The sequence below is a fragment of the Lepidochelys kempii genome, chromosome 13 (genome assembly GCF_965140285.1).
Source record: "Lepidochelys kempii isolate rLepKem1 chromosome 13, rLepKem1.hap1, whole genome shotgun sequence".
Classification (NCBI taxonomy): Eukaryota; Metazoa; Chordata; order Testudines; family Cheloniidae; genus Lepidochelys; species Lepidochelys kempii.
This window is the reverse complement of record NC_136392.1, coordinates 36,967,927-36,991,345: the sequence shown is the minus strand read 5'-3', so window position 1 is coordinate 36,991,345 and position 23,419 is coordinate 36,967,927. Positions and strand designations below refer to the sequence as shown.

The 23,419-nt window shown below is 50.6% G+C and overlaps 2 protein-coding genes across 2 annotated transcripts; one reads left to right on the top strand and one right to left on the bottom strand.

The window, feature by feature from the left end:
• Positions 1-4,515: 4,515 nt before the first annotated feature.
• On the top strand, positions 4,516-14,166 carry LOC140896634 (duodenase-1). Its single transcript, XM_073308557.1, has 5 exons — positions 4,516-4,718; positions 5,684-5,828; positions 7,971-8,106; positions 8,391-8,645; positions 12,802-14,166. The coding sequence occupies exons 1-5, from the start codon at positions 4,526-4,528 to the stop codon at positions 12,946-12,948; spliced, it is 876 nt and encodes a 291-aa protein (XP_073164658.1). The 5' UTR covers positions 4,516-4,525; the 3' UTR covers positions 12,949-14,166.
• A 6,294-nt stretch (positions 14,167-20,460) lies between these two features.
• Positions 20,461-23,212, bottom strand: LOC140897068 (mast cell protease 1A). Its single transcript, XM_073309345.1, has 5 exons — positions 23,149-23,212; positions 22,676-22,823; positions 21,612-21,747; positions 21,254-21,523; positions 20,461-20,622 (listed from the first exon to the last, which is right to left on the bottom strand). Exons 1-5 carry the CDS (start codon positions 23,210-23,212, stop codon positions 20,461-20,463), a joined length of 780 nt encoding a protein of 259 aa, XP_073165446.1.
• Between the last annotated feature and the right edge of the window lie 207 nt (positions 23,213-23,419).

Here is a 23,419-nt window from a genome sequence, read left to right as displayed (position 1 = left end):
TGGATGTTTTTTCTAAACAATTCACTCTAGGTATAATTGTGGGGCAGTTTTCTGGGCAGAGTTACACAGGAGTTCAGACCAGATGATCACCATGGTCCCTGCAGGCCTTGGAATCTATGAATTTAGGTGTGGGGATGGATGGACGGATGGATGTGTATGGATGGATAGGTGGATGGATGGATAGTGCAGGAATGGATAGAGGGATGGATGGATGGTCGGATGGACACATGGACAGGTAGAGAGATGGATGGTTGGATGGAGGGATGGTCTTTTCCACCATAAGGATGACACTTGCAACATTGACGAACCCTCCTGCCTTAGTAAGCCCAACCTAACCGCAAACAATTACCCAGAATTAAATCAACATCAACAAACAAATGTAACTAAACAAATAAGCTCTGAACAACTCAAAAATAGAAAGAAAGAAAGAAAGAAAGAAAGAAAGAAAGAAAGAAAGAAAGAAAGAAAGAAAGAAAGAAAGAAAGAAAGAACGAACTAGAAGGGACCACGATATGTCATCTCATCCAGTCCCCTGCACTGAGGTAGGTCTAAGTATTATCTAGATCATCCCTAACAGATGTTTGTCTAACCTGCTCTTAGAAATCTCCAAAGAAGGCAATTCCACAACCTCCCTGGGCAATTTGTTCTAGTGCTTAACCACCCTGACAGTCAGGAAGTTTTTCCTAATGCCCAACCTAAATCTCCCTTGTTGCAGTTTAAGCCCATTGCTTCCTGTCCTGTCCTCAGTGATTAAGGAGAACAATTTATCACCCTCCTATTCATAACAATCTTTTAGGTATTTGAAGACTGTTATCATGTCCTCCTCAGCCTTCTCTTCTCCAGACTAAACAAACCCAATCTTTTCAATCTTTCCTCAGAGATCATGTTTTCTAGTCCTGTAATCATTTTTGTTGCTCTCCTCTGGAATTTCTTCAATTTCTCCACATCTTTCCTGAAATGCGGGACCCTCAGCTGGATGCAATATTCCAGTTGAGGACTAATCAGTGCTGAGTAGTGCAGAAGAATTGCTTCTTGTGTCTTGCTTATAAGACTCCTGCTAATAGATCTCAGAATGACATTCACTTGTTTTGCAACAGGATTACTGTTGGCTCATATTCAATTTTTGATCTGCTCCTTCCCAGGCAGTCATTTCCCATTTCATATGTGTGAAACAGATTGTTCCTTCCTAAGTACAGTGATTTGCATTTATCGTTATTGAATTGTGTCCTATTTATTTCACACCATCTCTGCAGTTTGTCAAGATCATTTTGAATTCTAATCCTGTCCTCCAAACCACGCGCAACTCCTCCCAGATTGGTATCATCTGCATACTTTATAAGTGTACTCTCTATGCCATTATCTAAATAATTTATGCAGTTATTGAATAGAACCTGACCCAGGATAGATCCCTGCAGGACTCCACTCGATATGCTGCTTCTGCTTGGCTGTGAACCGCTGATAACAACTCTCTGGGAACAGTTTTCCAACCAGTTATGTGCCTACCTTATAGTAGGTTCTTCTAGGCTATATTTCCCTAGTTTGTTTATGAGAAGGTCATGCAAGACATAACAAAAGCTTTACTAAACTTGAGATAAATCACATGTACTGCTCCCCACCTATCAACTAGGCTTGTTACCCTGTCAAAAGATACTACGTTGGTTAGACATGATTTGTTCTTGACAAACCCATGTTAACTCTTACTTATTACCTTCTTTTCTTTTAGATGTTTCAAATTATAGAATCATAGATCCATAGAAGATTAGGGTTGGAAGAGACCTCAGGAGGTCAGCTAGTCCAACACCCTGCTCAAAGCAGGACCAAACCCAAGTAAATCATACCAGCCAGGGCTTGGTCAAGCTGGACCTTAAAAGCCTCTAAGGATGGAGATCTGAGTGTTGGATTATTTGCTCCATTCTCTTTCCAGGTACCAAAATATAGATGACTGGTCTATAATTCCCTGGGTTACCCTTATTCCCCCTTTTTATAGACAGGTACTATCTTTGCTCTTTTCCAGTCCTCTGAGATCTCTCCCTTTGTTCATGAGTTCTCTAAGATAATCACTAACGGCTCAGAGATCTCTTTAGATAGATAGATAGATAGATAGATAGATAGATAGATAGATAGATAGATAGATAGATAGATGGGGTGGATGGCGATAGATAGATAGATAGATAGATAGATAGATAGATAGATAGATAGATAGATAGATAGATAGATAGATAGATGGGGTGGATGGCGATAGATAGATAGATAGATAGATAGATAGATAGATAGATAGATAGATAGATAGATAGATAGATAGATGGGGTGGATGGGGATAGATAGATAGATAGATAGATAGATTCTGGACTTGCACTGCTGCTGAGACCCCAACAGGGCCATGGTGAGCAGGAACAGGGAGGGTGTTTCCCGGGGGATCCAGGGATCCTGCGCCCAGTTCAGGGCTGCGCACTTTAAAAGGGCTGGCACCAAACTGGAGATGGGGCAGGATGGCGCCAGGCAAATGATTGGAGGGCTGGAGAAAACACCTGGCAGGAAGAGACTGAAAGCACTCACTCTGTTTGGCCTCTCCACAAGTCTGTGGCGAGATGCCAGCGCTCAGGGCACAAGGACCTTCGCGGGGAGACAAAGCCGGGTGCTGGGGGCTCTTCAATCCAGAAGGGAAAGGCAGAGCAAGATCTAACAGGGGAAGTTGGAGCCTGATCCAATCCAATGGGAAAGGAGGCCCCAGTATGTGACAGGGAGGGGGATTCACCAGGGGAACCAGCTCCACAGAGCAGGGGGGTTCCTCCATCTCCAGGTGGCAGCAGACCCAGCTTTGCTGCCTTGCTGGAAGAGGCGTTCGTCAAACACCAGTGACCGGGCTCAATCCAGGGGAGCTCGGTGAGCTTCTCTGGCTGGGGTCACTCAGGAGGGCACGAACATCTATGGATCCAGGTGTAAGCGGGGAAATAGTCCCGCTATTGTGGGGAACTTTCCTGGCTTCTGCACTACCCTGGTGAAGTGGGCTAGCGAAAGGATCTGAGTCCTCGCTCCCACTTCCTTTACCCAGTGGCCTCCCTGCCCTTGAGGACTCCCCTTCCACTCTCCTGTCTGGCAGAGTCCTCGTAACCCCAACAAGGCTGGGCCCAGGATTCCTGGGGGGCTCGACCCCCAACCCTGCTGTGATCACCTAGGACAGGGGCTAGGGTGTCCCCACTCCGGGGTACTCTCTCTGCACTGGGCACTTCTCTGACCCACTGACCATTACATACAAGTTAAAGCAAATGCAAGTTATTTAATCAACAATTAATTTTAAAAAGAATCAGGAAAAATGGGAAAGGTTAAAGGAAACACATCAACCCGCTCTGTGGCAGGGAACATCACAAACAGTGTCTCTGGATGTCAGGGCAGTTCACAGTCTGTTCCTTGTAAGCCCCAGGCCTCCTGCTCAGGCCCTGGTTGTGCTGCAGGGATGCTCTGGGTTGGACACTCGCTCTGGTGATGGCCACACGCTCTCAGGCTCTAAGTGGCAGGACCCTTCTGCCCTGTGTCGCCCCCGCCCTGTCGGGGTTACAATCCAAGCCTGGCCTGCAGAGCCTCTTGGCTGAGGCGTCTCCCTGTGCTGGGCCCGCTGCCCAGGGTCCCCCTTGGTCTCCCCAGCTGCTCACCGCACCCAGCTCCGGACTGCTCCAGCCCCAGCTGCACCACTCGATCTCTGCACTGCTGCTGCTGCTCTGCCTCCAGCTCCCTGGGCTGCTGCTCTGGTCCCTCCGGCTCTGGCTGCTGCAGCTCTGCTCCCAGGACAGGTCTGCTCTGCAGGCTGCTTCTGTGACTCTGCTCCCAGCACTGACCTGCTTCCTGGCCTGCTTTTCTGGCTCCTCTGGCTCTGGTTGCTGCAGCTCTGCTCCCAGGGCAAGTCTGTTCTCTCTGGGCTGTGCTGGCTTTGGGGCTGCAGCTCTGCTCCCAGGACAGCGTCTGCTCTCTCTGGATCTGGCCCAGCTCTGCTCCCCAGCTCAGCTCAGGCCCCTGCTTTCTCCTTAGCTCAGCCCCACTCTGTCTGACCCAGGCAAATCCAGCTCACACAGAGAACGGGACCTCCCTGGCCTCCTGACTCCCTGAATAGCCTGCTCGCCCTGTCATTCAGGCTGACCTGGAGCACTGGCCTCTCCCCATTATACCTGGGGACTGTCAGTCTCAGGGTCCTGATTCCCCATCGACCCTTCCCCCTTTTTAGTACTGAGAGCTAGCAACTAAAACACCCCCATGAATGTTAGTGAGGGGTCAACAGTTCCCTTACACAGGTATCCAGGGGAAGAACAGACCAGGGGGGATTCTGCCATCTGCAGCTGGGAGGCCTCAGCACTGGCTCTGTCCCAACCAGGGGCAGGAAGAAAGCAGCGTTATCCATGGCCCCAGCCAATGGCAGGGAGGGCACCAGTGCAGGAAGGAACACCCCCCCCCCCCCCCGCATGCAGGCATTTCCTCTTGGGGAATCTCCACCCCTGACACATCGCTGATGGGGCATTTCTTGGTAGCTGGGTCCATGACCCTGCACTTCCCGGATCACCTCTTCCCAGGGTCCCCTCTCTACCACCCGCTCTATATAAACCCTGGGGCTGAGACAGACCCACCAGACCCAGCCCCTGGATTTGTACCAAGGATGCTGCTGCTCCTGTTCCCCACGGCCTTTCTCCCAGTGGCTGCAGCCTTTCTCCTGCCCTGGAGGCTTCATGCTGGTGAGTTGAGCTGAGTGACTGGTTGATTTCCCAGCCCTGGGGGGCTAATGGTCAGAGTGGGGCTGAGCGAATCGCTGAGTTTTTGGTTCAGGGGCTGAAATATAAAATCTGGGGGAAATTGGGTTCAACCCAAAAATGATTTTATTTGGTTTTTCTCACTAAAAAAGTTGATCCAGAACCAATTGTTTTTTCTTTTTCATTTGCTTTCATGTGCTTACTTCAATCCCAACAACACTTGGGGGTGTTTTTTCATTTGATTTCAGGTTGTTTTAGAGGGGTTTTTTCCCGCTGTTTTCAAAAATAATTCACTCCATTTCTAAACAAATCAACATTTCAAAAGAAAAAGGTGAGCTGTTTTGTTTCCCAATGCCAAGAACTAAAGTTGCCTCCTTTTTCCAGAAAAAAATTTCCTTTTTTGGTAGTCAAAATAAATCCTCAGAATTCCACCGGAATTCGCAGGTTCTTCTGATGCCCCAAAGTTGCATTTTTTGGCAAATTTACCAATTGCTTAGAAAAATTTGCCCAGTTCTAGTGGTGAGATTAGGGAGACCAGGGCTCATGGGCAGCCCACATCAGGGGCAGGGTTTGGGATTAGCCCTCAGGCTCAGGTAGGTGTCAGGAGAGGGGGCAATGGGGCTGGAGAATGCTAGGGAATCCCTGGCCTACTTCTCTGCGTGGGGAGATGGCCTGGTGCAGCCCCACAGACAGATGAATGGATGGCTGGGTGTGGGATTAGGGATGGATGGATGGACATGTCCACGTGGGAATATGTGGATTACACTGGGTACATGTATGGGTAGACACCAGGCTGGGGGGATGATCCAGGGGGAGGCCGGGCTGGAGGTGGGCAAGGGGCTGATCCAGGCCAGCAGGAGGTGGCGCTGATGGATTAGGGTCTGCGTTGCACTGGGCTCTTGGTCCCACTCTCCAGACTCCCTTTTGAACCCCTCCCTGTCTTTCTCCAGATCGGGTCATCAGGGGCCAGGAAGCCCCGCTCGGCTCCAGACCCTACATGGCCTACGTGCAAATCGGGTCAATGGGAAGCTGCGGAGGGTTCCTGATCCAGGAGGACGTGGTGGTGACGGCGGCTCATTGTAACTGCAACCTGGGGTAAGAAACATGCCATCCCGCACCCCTGAGCCAGCTGGTCACCTGCCCTGGGGCTGGATTGGGGCTGGTGCCCCTAGAGGAGAAAGGCCCTCTGTCCCATTCCCCATCCACCGAGCCAGCCAGTCCCCCACCCTGGGGCAGGATCAGAGCTGGAAATATGTTGCCCCAAAGACTAGACGTTTATGGGATGTGAAAATTATGAATTTTCATGGGTGCCTGTTAGATTTTAAAGCCCAAACCCACCAAACTAGCATGGTGAATATCCCAGCTGACCTTTGTATTCAAATCCCTGTGATTGAGTCACTTCACTCAGTTGAAATGTGGCTTCTTCTCTGGTCTTTTCCCTTGTCCATCACCTCACAAACCCAGGCACTTGGTTTTTCTTAACCAATCAAGAAATCCCATAATTGCCTTTTGGGGATCTGAGCCCTGCCAAACCCAACAACCTTGTAAGCAATTGATGTAGATCAGCGCTGGGGCTCAGCTGTTGCACCAGAGACTGATCCAATCCCCAGGATTTCCTGCTACATTCACTTACGATCATCAGCCATCCATACTTTCATGTCTCTAGCACATTTCTCACACTGTCATTAATTCTCCATGCGCTAAAGTTGCACTTTGCCTTAAGGTGCTCTGTGAATGTGGTCCCTGATAGTTCTAGTTTGGAGGGGGGACACTAGTTTAAAGCATCAAAAGCAGTTGCCTCAAGTTGTTTGTTGGAGGTTGTCGTAGGCTGTTGACTTGGACTGACGAAGGAGAAACAGGCATAGAGCGTAGCTTAGTTAAAATCCAAGTTATGGTTCCTTGAGGTCTCTCTAGGCCGAGAGCAGAGACAACAGGGGAACACCCAGATACTGAGGTTAAAGAAAGATGAAGAGATTCAATCTCTGCCATCAAGTCTCACCACTACTTCTCATGTCCTGCTAACTCTGGAGGAGGGAAGGGGCTGTGCAGAGGTGCTGGGCCAAGTGTCCGGGAACCCTTCTGGACTTCAGCATCTTCTCTGAGGCACTCAGCAAGCTCTTTCATCTCACATAATGACCTCTCTCTCTCCAGGATCATTTGCAGATTTGGGCTTCTTCCTACTTCCATCCATACCCAGTAGATGGCGACGGTGCATAAAATATTATTTGATCCTTTTCTTATTTGTATGTTTCATTCACTCCAGCAACCTTATTTCTGTGTCGGCCCAGCCAAGGCGTCTGGGATTCTCCCCCTTTAAGAAATTTCTTTTAATATTTCAAAGTTACACCCAGGTAAGGTCCTTACACCTTCTGATGGGTATTTTCCTTCTTCTGCCGTATGCAGTTCAATGATTCAGAGATTACAAGATCATTGTGATCACCTTGTGCGACCTCCTGTATAACACAGACCAGAAAATGTCTCCCAAATAATTCCTTTTGATCTACAGCCGATCTTTAAAAAATCCAGTCTTGTTTAAAAATTGTCAGTGAATCAGAATCCATGATGACCTTTGGTAAATTCTCCCAATGGTTAGTTACAGTCCTTGTTAATAATTCATACCATGAAACAATAATTGAGAAAGAAAAACAAACAGAATCCTTTATAGTCCCTCTAAATTAGAAACCAATTGATCTTGAGTTTCTCAGTATAAGGCAAAAAGAAAAGGAGTACTTATGGCACCTTAGAGACTAACCAATTTATTTGAGCATGAGCTTTCGTGAGCTACAATAAATTGGTTAGTCTATAAGGTGCCACAAGTACTCCTTTTCTTTTTGTGAATACAGACTAACACAGCTGTTACTCTGAAACCTGTCAGTATAAGGCAGGTTTTCCAATCTTTTGATCATTCTCGTGGCTCTTCTCTGACCCTTTCCCAATTTATCAACATCCTTTTTGAATCATGGACACAAGAACTGGACAATGGGTCACTCTGAATAGGAGAACAGTCCATTGGTCAGTCTTTTGGGGTCTCTTTAGCCAACAAGAGGGGAGAAGGAGGAAGTCCATCCACATCTAGGTGCATAAGAGGGTCTCTGTGTTACTCAGTTGCACAACTATAGATAGAAATTTGCACAGGCCAGGTGCAGGGTTGGTGTCCCTATTCGAGGGGCTGTGATGGCCCGACCTCACTGTCCAAAGGGTACTAACGTCCCCATATTCTCTCCTTCTCATTTCCAGCAATATCTTTGTCTACCTGGGAGTCCAAGACTTCATGAAGCCAGGACAGAACTGGCAACGGATCCGGGCCCGTCGCTGGATCCAGCACCCTGACTTCAGCAATGAGAACTTTGATAATGACATCATGCTGCTGAAGGTACCACCACCAGTGACCTCATTCTGCTAGGGTACCACCCCCATCCCATCAGCCGGCCCCCAGTGACCTCGCACTGCTGCAGGTACCACCCCCATCCCATCATCCCTCCCCCAGTGACCTCACACTGCTGAAGGTAGCACTCCGTTCCCATCATCCCTCCCCCAGTGACCTCACACTCACTCCCTGGACTCACATCCATACTCTGGCCGGGTGGTGCTGCCCCTTCCCAGCCCCAGTCCCAGCGCTGATCTGGGTCCATTCTCTCTCTCTCCTCCCCATGGCAGCTGTGGCACAGCGCGGAGCTGACCGAGTGGGTGATGCCCATCCCCCTGCCGGAGGCCGATCACCACGTCAGCCCAGGCTCCGAGTGCAGCGTGGCCGGGTGGGGTCGGACCGGAGTGAACACCACCTCCGACAGGCTGCAGGAGGCGGAGCAGGAGGTGGTGTCGGACGGGCTGTGCGGAGAGCGGTACCGGCATTACGACCCCACCACCATGCTGTGTGCCGGCAGCCCCCACGCCAAGAAATCAGCCTTCCAGGTAAATACCCCCCGGCCCAGAGCCACTGGGGGTGCAGCAAGCTGCTCCAGGGGAAGGAGCTGGTGGAAACCAGTATGGCCGTGCCCCTCCCATGCTCCACTTCCCAAAGGGAGCCCATAGTGCGTCATGGGAGATGCAGCCCACCCAGGGAAACCAGTATCTAGGACGTCTCCAGAGAGGTATCTCCGGTGTTAGTGCCCTTGTGCAAGGTGCTGGTAGAAATGGGCTGAAATTTAACATGGGCTCATGCACATAGGGACAAGAAACAAGAAAATTGCTGCTCTGAGCTGAGGGCTCATGAGCTCAAAGCAACAGAGCGGAAGGGAGACCTGGGTGTGTCTGTCAATTGCAGGGTGACTACGGGCCTCCAGGAGAAAGGCCCATGCGATCCTGGGATGGAGCAGTTCAGGTGTCTCCAGTAGAGAGGGAGGGTTTAATGCCAGTGGAGAAGGCTCTGGGCAGAGCTCAGCTGGAATCCGGTGCAGAGTTCTGGGCAGCCCTGTCCCAGAAAGAGGGATTCCGGCTGGACCAGGTGCCGAGAAGGGCTGGTGGGACGGTCGGGGGAATGGAGAGCCAGTCTCATGAGAGGGGAGTAAAATACTGAGCTATGTTAGCCTAAAACACAGGCTGAGCAGGGTCTGATTGCTCTACAAATACATCAGGGTGGGCAGAGGAGTGGACAGCAGGGAGGGAGACGAGCTGTGGAAGCTACAGGAAAAATAAAATGGGGATAAATGGGGCAGGGATCAATGGAGCCTGGAGATGAGGAGAAGATTTCTAACCATCAGAGGTGGGAGGTTCTGGAACAACCTCCAACGGCAGCAGTTGTGGGCAAGGGGAACAACCTAACAAGGATGCAGACAGAGCTTGATAAGTTTATGGATGGGATGATATGACAGGGCTGCCTGGGATAGCAGGAACTGGACTGCATGACCCAGTACGCCCCTTCCAATCCTGTGTTCCCATAATGGCATGAGGCCCCTGAAATACAACTCCCATGATGCCTCATGAGTAGACATTTTTGGGCTTTGATTTTTTTAAACATGTTCTAGGGAAAATGTTAATAAAACATGGGGACCCCCCCACCACCACCACATGTTCTCATGTCTCTACTCTTCACCTTCCCTGGAGGCTCTACTGGTGAACTCAACCTTGAGGCCACGCAACAGACAGGACCCTGGTGAAATCCTGGCCCCATACATGTGGATGGGAGCTTTGCTATTGACATCCATAGGGCCAGGATGTCACTGGAGCTGAGGGAGAATCAGTGTTCCCATCTCACAGGAAATGGCAACATTTCAATCTTTGTTTTTGAGGAAGAGTTGAGATTTCAACATTTTTGGCAGAGCAGAAATTCCAAAATCTGGTTTGACTCAGAAAAGTCAAAATGTTTCATTGCAACATTTTAAAGGGAAATGAAACATGCTGAGATGTGAACAGATTGAAATGTTTCCTTCCATGCAGGGGTGAAAGTAATATGAAACACTTACCGGTGCAGGGGACCAGCTCCGGGCCCCTGGAAGGGGCTGGGCCTCAGGCTGAAGGGGAGGGGCTGGGGGTCAGCCTCCCCCAGCCAGCCCATCCGCACTGCCTGGCCTGCGCCGTCCGGGGCTCCGGCAGTGATTTAAAAGGGCCCGGGGTTCAGGCTGCTGCTGTGGTAGCAGCGGCAATGGCTGGGAGCCCCGGGCCCTTTTAAATCGCCAGCTCTGGGGCAGCTTCCCTTTTTGCCCCCCTCCCCCCCGCCCTGCCCCCTGGCAGCAGCCTGGAGTGGGGGCAAAAGGGGAAGTGACGTTAAAGCACTGCTGTGGCAGCGCTTTAACGTTGGCTCCATACAGGCCGGTACCGGCTTTTTGCCGCTACACCGTACTGGCCGGTACCGGCCCACTTCACCCCTGCTTCCATGTGAACAAACTGGAGAGCGTCCAGAGGAGAGAAACAACAACAAAATGGTCAGAGGTTTAGAACAGCTGACCTAGGAGGAAAGGCTAAAGAATTGGGCATGTTTAGGCTAGGGAAGATGAGGCTGGAGGGGGGATGTGATAACCATCTTCAAATATGATTTAGTTGGGGGTTGGTCCTGCTTTGAGCAGGGGTCGGACTAGATGACCTCCTGAGATCCCTTCCAACCCTGAGATTCTATGGTTCTATGATATGCTAAGGGCTGTTCTAAAGAGGACAGTGACCAAACATTCTCCATGTCCACTGAAGGTGGGACAAGGAGTATTGGGCTTAATCTGCAGCAAGGGAGATTAATGTTGGATACAGTAACTCCTCACTTAAAGTCGTCCCGGTTAACGTTGTTTCATTGCTGATCAGTTAGGGAACATGCTCGTTTAAAGCTGTGCAATGCTCCCTTATAACGTCGTTTGGCAGCCGCCTCCTTTGTCCACTGCTTGCAGGAAGAGCAGCCCGTTGCAGCGAGCTGGTGGGGGCTTGGAACCAGGGTGGGCCGGCAGCCCCCCATCAGCTCCCCGCTCCCCTAAGTTCCCTGTGGGGCAGCCGCCGAGCAGGCTATCAATTGCCGGCAGTTCAGCTGTCCCTCCTCCCACTGCCATGTGCTGCTCCTGCCCTCTGCCTTGTAGCTGCTCCCCAGAGCCTCCTGCTTGCTGTGCGGAGTGGGGGGGAAGAGGGGAGCTAATATTAGGGTGTCCCCCTCCCCCCTGCTCCTGCACCCCACTTATCCCATCTTCCATAGAGCAGGACACACAACAGGGCTCAGGACGGAAGGAGGTTCCTGGCAGCAGCTGCTGTCTCAGCTTGCTGATCTACTTAAAAAGGCAATGAGCTTAGAGTAGGGTCAGCGTACTTAAAGGGGCAATGTACATCTCTCTCTCACACACAGGGTGTGTGTCTCTGTCTGCCACGCTGTCTCCCCTCCCTCCATTCCTGCTGCCTTGTAGAGTGTGAGGCTACATTAACAACAGTGTGTTAACCCTTGAGGGCTCAGCCAAGTGCTAGTTCATCATTTAGCAGCAAGGCAACCCCTGGGCAATATCCCACCCTCTGACTTCACCACCTCAACCAAGCTTCACAATCGTCATCACTGTGTACCAGTATTAAATTGTTTGTTTAAAACTTATACTATGTGTGTATATATATAATATAGTCTTTTGTCTGGTGAAAAAAATTTCCCTGGATCCTAACCCCCCCCATTTACATTAATTCTTATGGGGAAATTTGATTTGCTTAACATCATTTCGCTTAAAATCGCATTTTTCAGGAACATAACTACAACGTTAAGCGAGGAGTTACTGTATTCGGAAAAAACTTTCTAACTCTCAGGGTCATTAAGGTCTGGAACAGGTTAACTAGGGAGGTTGCAGAATCCCCATCATTGGAAGTTTTTAAGCCCAGGTTGGCAAGATACCTGTCAGGGATGGTCTAGGTTTATTTGGTCCAGCCTCAGTGAAAAGGGGTAGACTAGGTGACCTCTCAAAGTCACTTCAGGCTGACATTTCTATAATTCTAGGATTTTGGTTTGCTGACCTGACCTGAAATGCTTCATTTCACGTGAGTTCAACATTAAACTCCAGTTCCTTATCAGCACATTGCCTTCTGGAAGCTGTAGTTCAGGCCTCTGTTTTCCCTTATGTAGGCCCTGTCTGGACTACAACTCCTACAATGCACTGAGTCAGGTGATTCCCTTGTTGCCCTGAACATTCAATCAGAGGCAACTCCAGGTTGGGAGCTGGGAGATGTAGTCCTCAAGGGAGCCAACCCCTTAGGAGAGTATACAGACCTGAACTACTACTCTGGAAAGGCAATGCACAGATAGGAAAAAGCAGTTTAATATTTTGTTGAACTGATTCCAAACTAAATGTTTGAGTTCATTTTAAAAAACTGAAATATTCCGATTCAGGTGGAACTGACCCAAAATGAAATATTTCCTTTCAATTTGCCTAAAGCAAAAATTGAAAATTGATTGTTTGCTGTGGAAAATTTCAGTATTGTAGGAACTACCTTTTCCACGGTTACATCATTCTGTCCAGCTCTAGATTTCTCTCTCTGACCACCCATTGAGAGGACTGTTCTGTGTGGTGGAAAGGGCTGGGCCTTCAGCTGCAGAGAACACCTGTACCACATGCAGTCTGAGATCTCCGCAGGACAGGCTGGGCTGGGTAATGTCAGTCACTGATGTTATTCTCCTTATTGGCAGGGTGATTCCGGCGGGCCCCTGGTGTGCAACGGGGTGGTCCAGGGCATTGTTTCCAATGGAGATCCGGACGGACGCCCCCCCAGCATATACACAAGAATCTCCAAATTCATCCCCTGGATCAACGAAACTCTGCAGAAGCTGCGTTAAAGGAGACGCTCCCCTTTAAAGGGCAAATATTGCCATACTGGGCAATGTGCCTGTGTGGAACCCCCGCGGTGCTTTAGATCAGAGTATTTTTTCCTAGTGTTAGAGAAATGCTACGAATGGCTCAGTCCTGAAATCCTTTTGTGGCTAGAAATACCCCATCGATGTTTGAAATTTCATTCTATGTTTTTTTCACCCCAAGTGGCTAGTCAATGTTTGGGACCCTGAGGGTGTTCCAGTTGGAAGCAGAAATTGATGATGCAGTCTGGTATTTCCTTTGCTGTGATCTATTTATTTACAAGGAATATCCCAAGTCCTCTTTCCCTGAACACAGTTGGAATCAAACAGCAGCAGACAGCAACTCTGTTCACTGTCCCAAGCCTGCATCTCCAGCCTGCATCTCCATCTCTGTGCCCCAAAAGCTTCTTCTCTTAGCTGTCTCTCAGGGCCATATTTCTTTGCTTCCAGGTTGTTTCTGCCTGGCTTTTTACTTTGTGTCTGACTTGCTTCTGTCCCCGTATCTCTCCATTTGTGTTGTGTCTGTCCGATCCAAATGCCCCATTACCCCCAGAACAATATTTGGTGAAAAACTTTCCTCCTGAGTCATTAGAATTCCCCCATGTGTACAGGGATTTACTTCAGCAGAGGGGATTCTGGAGCAAGGGTAACATTTTTTTCTATTGAATTTTATAGACCCTCTACAAATGCTGATCATTTTTATACCTAATCCATTCTTCAGGAGTTTTCCACCATCAAAATTCCTAGCGGCAGTGTGTCATTGGCTGGCTTAAAAACTTTCTTTCATCCAACCAGAGAGCAGGAATGGGGCCATGTGGCTTAGGTGGGCAACCTATCACCACGAAGCGTGGCGAGTCAAATTAAACAGCCCATGACAATAGAACATTGAAACAATTGCATGAAAACATATGAAATTTCGAATGTTTTGTTTCACACAGTTTGAGCCAGACCTGACTTTTATTTGTTTTCAGTATTTCCTTTTCTTTTTTCCTCTCCCCGCCCCACAAATATTTAATTATTTATTATATATTACCTGATACTAACTGGAGGTTGGTAAAACCAAAATCCTGGGAACCTGGAAAGCATAGACTGGGACAAAATGAAGAATTGTGTATTTCCAAATATTTGGAAAATATTGAAAACGGATGGTTGTTTGAGGGGGAAAAAAGCCATTTTTGAATAAAAACAGTCTTGTTTGAACAATTCGTGCTGCCTTTTCCATTACTGGCCTGTAGATTGGACTTTGTGTGTGTGAGTGAACCAGGGTTGGGTAAGGATAATGGGGCAGTGGGCAGGATGCAGGGAAGCTGGGTTGAGCAATTAGCAAAATTGGAACTAAATATGAACATCTAGGACCAGATCCACAGAAGTGTTTAGGTGCAAAACTCCCATTGAAATCACCAGGAGCCTAAATATCTTTGAGGATCTGGGCCCCTAGCTCTTCCCATCAGCAGATCTCCAAGCACTTTACAAAGGTGGTTGGGCTCATTAGCCCCAGATGGGAAAACTGAGGCATGGAGAGGGGCCATGACTTGCCCAAGGTCATCCAGCAGCAGAGCTGGGAACAGAACCCAGGTATCCTGAGGTCCGGGCCTGTGGTCTCGCGACTAGGCCACACTGCTTCGCCACAACTTGCAGCACCTCAGTCCGATGGTTCTAGGACCTGCGGCCGCCCCAAACTCCTCCGCCACACTGCTTGTAAATTTCACTTCCTGTCTTGTATACTCTGGAATCAGTACAGATCTGATACCAGTGTCTCCAGCACTGAGTTCCCTGCTGACCCGTGTCGTCTGGGGCAAGCGCTGACTCCACTCAGGCAGGGTAGGTCTCTGGTTACAGGTTGTGGGGCTGTAACACCTAAAGGGCTGGAATTATGCCCAACCCCCACCCTGACACCCAAATCCAGTAGCTGACAAGCAGATACAGATGGAATTGATCTGTGTGTCTCCACACTCCCCTCCGTCTGGCTCTCTCTCCACCTGTTAACAGGGGCAGTGCTGGCCAGTGCTCCCCAGTACCGAGCAATGCCGTGTTCCTGATCCCTGGCTGAATAAAGACCAGATTTGTCTGAGCCAGAGGGATGACAGAGATTCCCAGAGCTGCCTGCAGATATCCTGGGTCCCTCCACCCCGATCCACTGCAATAAGAGACCCACGTTCCTTCGATAGATTCGTCCATTCCAAGGCCGGAAGGGACCACGGTGCTGGTCCCGTCTGACCCCTGCATAGCCGTGGCCCTGGGACGGCCCTGAGCTAATCCTGGCTTGAACTAGAACAGAGCTGTTAGAGAAATGTCCCGGCTTGCGTTACACGTCACCAGGGATGGAGAATCCAGCCCAGGCCTTGGCAGAAGCATCTCCAAGCCTGATGCTGGCCCAGCCACTAAAGGGATTCGAATGTCCAACTCCCAGGCAATGTCATTCAGATCCCCTGGGCTGGGCGCTCTGGCCCACACTGTATGGGAGCGGGGGGCAGAGGAGATGGTCTGATGGTCTCCGCTGGCCGTCATCTCTCCACTCTACGAACAGCTCAGCATCCATGTGATAGAAACCTTCCCACCTTCACGGTTGTCATAAATATAAAAGGAAGGGTAAACCCCTTTAAAATCCCTCCTGGCCAGAGGAAAAAACCTCTCACCTGTAAAGGGTTAAGAAGCTAAAAGTAACCTCGCTGGCACCTGACCAAATGACCAATGAGGAGACAAGATACTTTCAAAAGCTGGGAGGGAGAAAAACAAAGGGTCTGTGTCTGTCTGTATGATGCTTTTGCCAGGGACAGAACAGGAATGGAGTCTTAGAACTTAGTAAGTCATCTAGCTAGGTATGTGTTAGATTATGATTTCTTTAGATGGCTGAGAAAATAGCTGTGCTGAATAGAATGAATATTCCTGTCTGTGTGTCGTTTTTGTAACTTAAGGTTTTGCCTAGAGGGATTCTCTATGTTTTGAATCTAATTACCCTGTAAGGTATTTACCATCCTGATTTTACAGAGATGATTCTTTTTTACTTCTATTAAAAGTCTTCTTGTAAGGAAACTGAATGCTTTTTCATTGTTCTAAGATCCAAGGGTTTGGGTCTGTGGTCACCTATGCAAATTGGTGAGGATTTTTACAAACCTTCCCCAGGAATCCAGGAAGTTTTTGGAAAGTGTAGGGGACAATTTCCTGGTGCAAGTGCTGGATGAACCAACTAGTGGCAGAGCTCTTCTTGACCTGCTGCTCACAAACCGGGAAGAATTAGTAGGGGAAGCAAAAGTGGATGGGAACCTGGGAGGCAGTGACCATGAAATGGTCGAGTTCAGGATCCTAACACAAGGAAGAAAGGAGAGCAGCAGAATACAGACCCTGGACTTCAGAAAAGCAGACTTTGACTCCCTCAGGGAACTGATGGGCAAGATCCCCTGGGAGAATAACATGAGGGGGAAAGGAGTCCAGGAGAGCTGGCTGTATTTTAAAGAATCCTTATTGAGGTTACAGGGACAAACCATCCCGATGTGTAGAAAGAATAGTAAATATGGCAGGCGATTAGCTTGGCTTAACAGTGAAATCCTTGCTGCTCTTAAATACAAAAAAGAAGCTTACAAGAAGTGGAAGATTGGACAAATGACCAGGGATGAGTATAAAAATATTGCTCGGGCTTGCAGGAGTGAAATCAGGAAGGCCAAATCACACCTGGAGTTGCAGCTAGCAAGAGATGTTAAGAGTAACAAGAAGGGTTTCTTCAGGTATGTTAACAACAAGAAGAAAGTCAAGGAAAGTGTGGACCCCTTACTGAATGAGGGAGGCAACCTCATGACAGAGGATGTGGAAAAAGCTAATGTACTCAATACTTTTTTTGCCTCTGTCTTCACGAACAAGGTCAGCTCCCAGACTGCTGCACTGGGCAGCACAGCATGGGGAGCAGGTGACCAGCCCTCTGTGGAGAAAGAAGTGTTTCGGGACTATTTAGAAAAGCTGGACGAGCACAAGTCCATGGGGCCGGATGCGTTGCATCCGAGAGTGCTAAAGGAGTTGGCGGATGTGATTGCAGAGCCATTGGCCATTATCTTTCAAAACTCGTGGCGATTGAGGGAGGTCCCGGATGACTGGAAAAAGGCTAATGTAGTGCCCATCTTTAAAAAAGGGAAGAAGGAGGATCCTGGGAACTACAGGCCAGTCAGCCTCACCTCAGTCCCTGGAAAAATCATGGAGCACATCCTCAAGGAATCAATTCTGAAGCACTTAGAGGAGAGGAAAGTGATCAGGAATAGTCAGCATGGATTCACCAAGGGCAAGTCATGCCTGACTAATCTAATTGCCTTCTATGACGAGATAACTGGCTCTGTGGATGAAGGGAAAGCAGTGGATGTGTTGTTCCTTGACTTTAGCAAAGCTTTTGACATGGTCTCCCACAGTATTCTTGCCAGCAAGTTAAAGAAGTATGGGCTGGATGAATGGACTATAAGGTGGATAGAAAGCTGGCTAGATTGTCGGGCTCAATGGGTAGTGATCAATGGCTCCATGTCTAGTTGGCAGCCGGTATCAAGTGGAGTGCCCCAGGGGTCGGTCCTGGGGCCGGTTTTGTTCAATATCTTCATAAATGATCTGGAGGATGGTGTGGATTGCACCCTCAGCAAGTTCGCAGATGACACTAAACTGGGAGGAGTGGTAGATACGCTGGAGGGTAGGGGTAGGATACAGAGGGACCTAGACAAATTGGAGGATTGGGCCAGAAGAAATCTGATGAGATTCAACAAGGACAAGTGCAGAGTCCTGCACTTAGGACAGAAGAACCCAATGCACCGCTACAGACTAGGGACCGAATGGCTCGGCAACAGTTGTGCAGAAAAGGACCTAGGGGTGACAGTGGACGAGAAGTTGGATATGAGTCAACAGTGTGCCCTTGTTGCCAAGAAGGCCAATGGCATTTTGGGATGTATAAGTAGGGGCATTGCCAGCAGATCGAGGGACGTGATCGTTCCCCTCTATTCGACATTGGTGAGGCCTCATCTGGAGTACTGTGTCCAGTTTTGGGCCCCACACCACAAGAAGGATGTGGAAAAATTGGAAAGAGTCCAGCGGAGGGCAACAAAAATGATGAGGGGACTGGAACACATGACTTATGAGGAGAGGTTGGGGGAACTGGGGATGTTTAGTCTTCAGAAGAGAAGAATGAGGGGGGATTTGATAGCTGCTTTCAACTACCTGAAAGGGGGTTCCAAAGAGGATGGCCCTAGACTGTTCTCAATGGTAGCAGATGACAGAACAAGGAGTAATGGTCTCAAGTTGCAGTGAGGGAGATTTAGGTTGGATATTAGGAAAAACATTTTCACTAGGAGGGTGGTGAAACACTGGAATGTGTTACCTAGGGAGGTGGTGGAATCTCCTTCCCTAGAAGTTTTTAAGGTCAGGCTTGACAAAGCCGTGGCTGGGATGATTTAGTCGGGGATTGGTCCTGCTTAGAGCAGCGGGTTGGACTAGATGACCTCCTGAGGTCCCTTCCAACCCTGATATTCTATGATTCTATGATTCTAAGTGGGGTGCAAGGGTTGGGAGGTTTTTTCAGGAACCCAGATAAAGTTTGGTGGTGGCAGTGGAAGTCCAAGTTAAAATAGTTTGTATCTTCGGGAAGTTTTAACCTAAGCTGGTAAAAGTAAGCTTAGGAGGTTTTCATGCAGGTCCCCACATCTGTACCCTAGAGTTCAGAGTGGGGAAGGAACCTTGACAACCGTGTTTCCTTCTCTGTATTCAGGGCAATTCCTGTTAAACAGAGTCTGTCTTTGGCCGTGTAACAAACACCGCGGGGTTCTCCCAGCACTTGGGAGGGGAGACCCCTAACCGCTGGCAGTTACTCTGCAGGTTATTGCACTGTTACGCCCCACTGACCCCAGCTGGGATCTGGCCCGTTGACTCCAGTGGAGCTACTGCCCATTCACACCTGCTCAGGGTCTGGCCCATTGACCCCTAGGGCTGTGCACAGCTGGGGCCCAGCACACCCTGGGGGATGTGCACATCTGGAGCCCAGCACTCAGTTTTGTTGCCATGCTTCCCCTTCCCGGGGACTCCACATCCCCCTCTGAGGCACATCCATCACCAGGGCCGGGCCAGGCCAGCCTGTGCATCTCCCCGCTGATGCATTTCACCTCTGCCTGGTGTCACGCCTCCACAGGATCTCTGTTGTGCCCTGGCTTTCCAACCGCTGCTCGGTGTAGGCCCGTCACTCTGCTGACCCCCCTGGGGTGCCACATTGCCTTCAGAATGGGTCCCAGGGCCTCACTGCCTCCAAGACTGAGCCCCTGGGCTCCAGCCCCCCTGTTTCACACCGTGAGCTCTGCCCGGTGAAGCCAACTGAGAGAGACTCCTGCTCGGAGGTATCTACGCTCCCCAGGGACCTGTGCACCCCAGCCGGGATTGGCAGTGACACCCAGCCGCCTATTCCAAAAAGAGCCGGGTTTACTGGTTCCCTGGACTGAATACACATTGGGGATGTCCTCGGCTTAGCCTGGGTTAGGCATAGTCCATCTGGCCCCGCTAGTGCACGGAGCCAGCCATGCTGGGCACACCCCAGTTCTGCTCCTTCTCCCGGTCCTTGTTTCTTTGTCTGTCCCAGGGGACAGCGCCCATGTCTCTGCAAAGGCCAGCTCTCTCCCCAGCCCCCCAGCACATCTGGGCCATTGTCCTCCTGCTGAGCCCTCCTGCATGGCCTGCCGGGATTTCCCATCACGAGAGTGTGGAACTCCCATTGGCTTTCCAGCTCCTCCAACAATCTGGGTCGGGTTCAGCTAGTTGTTAATGACACATTCACGCCACCCCCCAGATGATGACATATCCCAGCACCTCCTGTCTTCTGCTCTATTCCAAGAGCAGCTTTTTAACCCTTTAACCTCCATGCCCAGCAATGCAAAGCACAGAGGGGAAACTGAGGCATGACCAGGCATCATAAAAATATGACGACTAGTCCCACATTCATCACACCCAGCTCCAGCTTGTCCTGAGAGGCATGTGGCTGAGGCCGAGTCAATGCTGCCCTTCGTGAACCTTCATGTGTGTGTGGGTGGGGGGAGGGAGCGGAGTGGAAAGGCAGGGGGATAAAATTGGGTCCTGCCTTTTAAAATTGGTGGCAGGGAGTCAGGCAGGAGAGGTGCTACGGATGGTGCAAGGCAAATGCTCTACAGAGACGGCACCCAGGTGTCTGGGACAGCAGGGTACTCACCCCTAGGGGGCTCCCTGAGTTAGCATATGCTGGGAGGTAGAGACTGGGAGATGGGATGGGACCCAGGCATCCGGGACAGCAGTGCAGGGCACTCACCCTCAGGGGACGCCAAAGTACAGACAGACAATGATTCCCCAAAGAGTCTCTTCTCAGGTAGGATTTTATTATGTGGGGGGAGTAAAAAGCTGGGCTTTTATTCAAGCACCCGCTGGGCTTGGCACCACCATTCTGGGTTGGGAGGACTCCTTCGTACTCAGAAAACTCCCCAAACCCAGCTCTGCCCCCTTCAATGAAGGGATGCAGGGCTTTCAGCGTGGGACCCTGGGCTGCTGAGACCCCATTGTTTTCTTGATCCAGGGGACGTACGCGGAGACCCTAGTGAACACCCTCGGAGGGGACCCGTCTTTTTTGCCAAAGGAGACGATGCCCTGGGCTGTCCCGTCACACACCAGGGGGCCCCCGGAGTCGCCCTGAGAAATCAAAGCAGGTAGAGGGTAAATATAAGCTCAAAGCACAGCATTCACCTGTCCTTTTTGAACTGTTCTATAGCAGGGATTGCAGTCCCCCACTGCCCCACCTAACTAGCTAGATAAATAGATAGAGAATCCAGCCCAGGCCTTGGCAGCAGCGTCTCTGAGCCTGATGCTAGCCCAGCCACTAAAGGGATTCAAATGGCCAATTCCCAGGCAATGTCATTCAGATCCCTTGGGCTGGGTGCTCTGGCCCGCACTGTGTGGGGGTGGGGGCAGAGGAGATGGTATGATGGTTTCCGCTGGCCATCATCTCTCCGGCTCTACGAACAGCTCAGCATCCACGTGATAGAAACCTTCCCACCTTCACGGTGTTTCCTTCTCTGTATTCAGGGCAGGAATAGACAGATAGATAGATAGATAGATAGATAGATAGATAGATAGATAGATAGATAGATAGATAGATAGATAGATAGATAGATAGATAGTGTATGGGGATGGACAGACAGGCAGATAGACAGACCCCAGTCTCAGTGTTGCCCACTGAAGGTCACCCTAACTGATCCCCTAACTCCCTTGGCCTCCCGGGGAAGCTCCCAGCGCAGCCACCCGCCAGGGACTGGGCGTTTACCGAGAATGTGGCCTTGTCCTCATTAGGGTTCCCCACACACATCATCTTCGAGGGCTTGTAGTAGTATCGGAGCTTCGTGTCCTTCTGGCAGGTCTCATCTGACATCACCTCCAGCTCCACCTCTTGGAGGATGTTGGTGGTTAGCTTAGCATCGTGGTTGGTCTTGCCCCATCCTGCCACGCTGCACACGGACCCCGGATCCACAGTGTGGCCAGCCTGGGGCAGAGGGATGGTGTATACGGCATCGTCCAGCTCCGCCGGCTCCGCCAGCTGCAATAGGGGGAGGGCAGAGGGGTCAGCGCACTGCCTGGGTGGGAGCCAGGCCAGGGTGGGTGCTGGGAGCTGCGGGGGGAGGTACCTGCAGCAGCATCAGGTCATTCTCGATGCTCATCTTGTTGTATCTGGGATGGGGGATCTTCTGCAGCACAGAGACTCGTTGCTGGGTCTTCTCTTTACAAAGGACGTTGTGGGCTCCAAGGAGCACGGTGATGTTCCTGGAGCCAGACAGAGATTGGGCTAGATCTGGAGGTCCTTGGAGGCAGTGCTGCAGTGGGTAAGATGGGGAGCTCAGTAGGGAGTGCCGTGCTGCAGGGAGTGGGGTGGAGCTCAGCATGGGGTTGCTCCCCTGTAAAAACTGCAATCTGTCTCTTTCTCTTAGGTCACCCATCTCGCTCGGGCTCTGTGCAGTGCCCAGCACACTGGGGGCCCTGATCTCAGTCAGCTCCTCGAGTTTCCTAGGTTCCAAGGCCAGGAGGGACCATACGATTGTCTAATCTGGCCCCCTGGAGAACACAGGCCGGAGACCTGCCCCCAAATACCACCATGATGCAGATATTAAATAATGACTTAACTGATATCGAACAAATTAAATAAATTGTAATGTGTCAATAGACTACGAATGATCCAGTTATTGGTCTGAAGGTCGTTAGTCTTCTGTTTGCCTTTCACACAGAAAAACATTAAAGTAAGGCGGGGGGGGGCTGCTGCAAAACTGGATCGCTGCACAGCTGGATGGATGCTGCACAGCTTGATCCCTGCACAGTGGGGGATGCTGCATGACTGGATCCCTGCACAGCTGGATCCCTGCACAGCTGAGGGTGCTGCACCGCTGGATCTCTGCACAAAAGGAGCCCTGCACAGCCCAATGGATGCTGCATGGCTGGATCTCTGCACAAGTGGGAGTGCTGCATGGCTGGATCCCCGCATAGCTGGATCCCTCTACAGCTGGGGATGCTGAACATCTGGATTCCTGCATGGCTGGGTTTCTGCACAGCTGGACTTCTGCACAGCTGGATGGATGCTGCACAACTAAATCCCTGCACATCTCAGCGTGCTGCGCAGTTGGATCCCTGCACAGTTGGGGCTCTGCACAGCTGGGTCCCGGGTTGGGGGAGACACTGGGGCGCAGACACAGGTTCTTACCCATCGCCGCAGTGGGCAGCTGTCAGCACAAAATCCTCCCGCACCAGGAACCCCCCACACATCTCTTCACCTGTGCAGGTTTTTCTCTTGAGATAGGCCATGTAGGGGCGGGAATGTGGCTTGGCTTCCTGGCCGCCGATGATCTCCCCTGGAACCCCGGGGAGAGATGAGGGGATAGATTAGAGCAGGCGCAGATGGAAAACTCCAGCAGAAGCGGCCTTGTCACCCACAGTGCTGGCAACCCCACTCCCCAGATGTGCCAAGCTGCCCAACCCTTGCCTGGCATCCATCGGGACTGAGGTCCATTGGATGCAGCCCCAGCAACTGCTGTCCAGCTCTGCATCGATCCAGATATTGAGAACCCCCCCACTTCACTCCAGCAGGTCCCTAGACACCAACCACAGTGCCCTCATCCCTTAGACCCCCCCAAAGCTCCCAAAGCCCCAGGGGCCCCCGATCCCAGCCGTACTCACCAGTATGAGCACCGGGGGACAGGAAAAAGGTCATGGGGAGCAGGAGCAAGATCTGGAGCTGCATGTTCAGAGTCAGTGCAGGGACGGTGCATTGGCCTCAGGCCTGGCGGCTTTATAGACTCAGCTGGGGAAAGATAAAAGGGAGGAAACCTCAAGGTCGCTCACACACTCATCTGCATGTGGGGCTCACGCGTCTCAGTTTCCAGCCGCACCAACCACACGGGCTGGGGGGAGGACAGGCCGTGCATCAACCCGGCAGATGGGTCCCAGC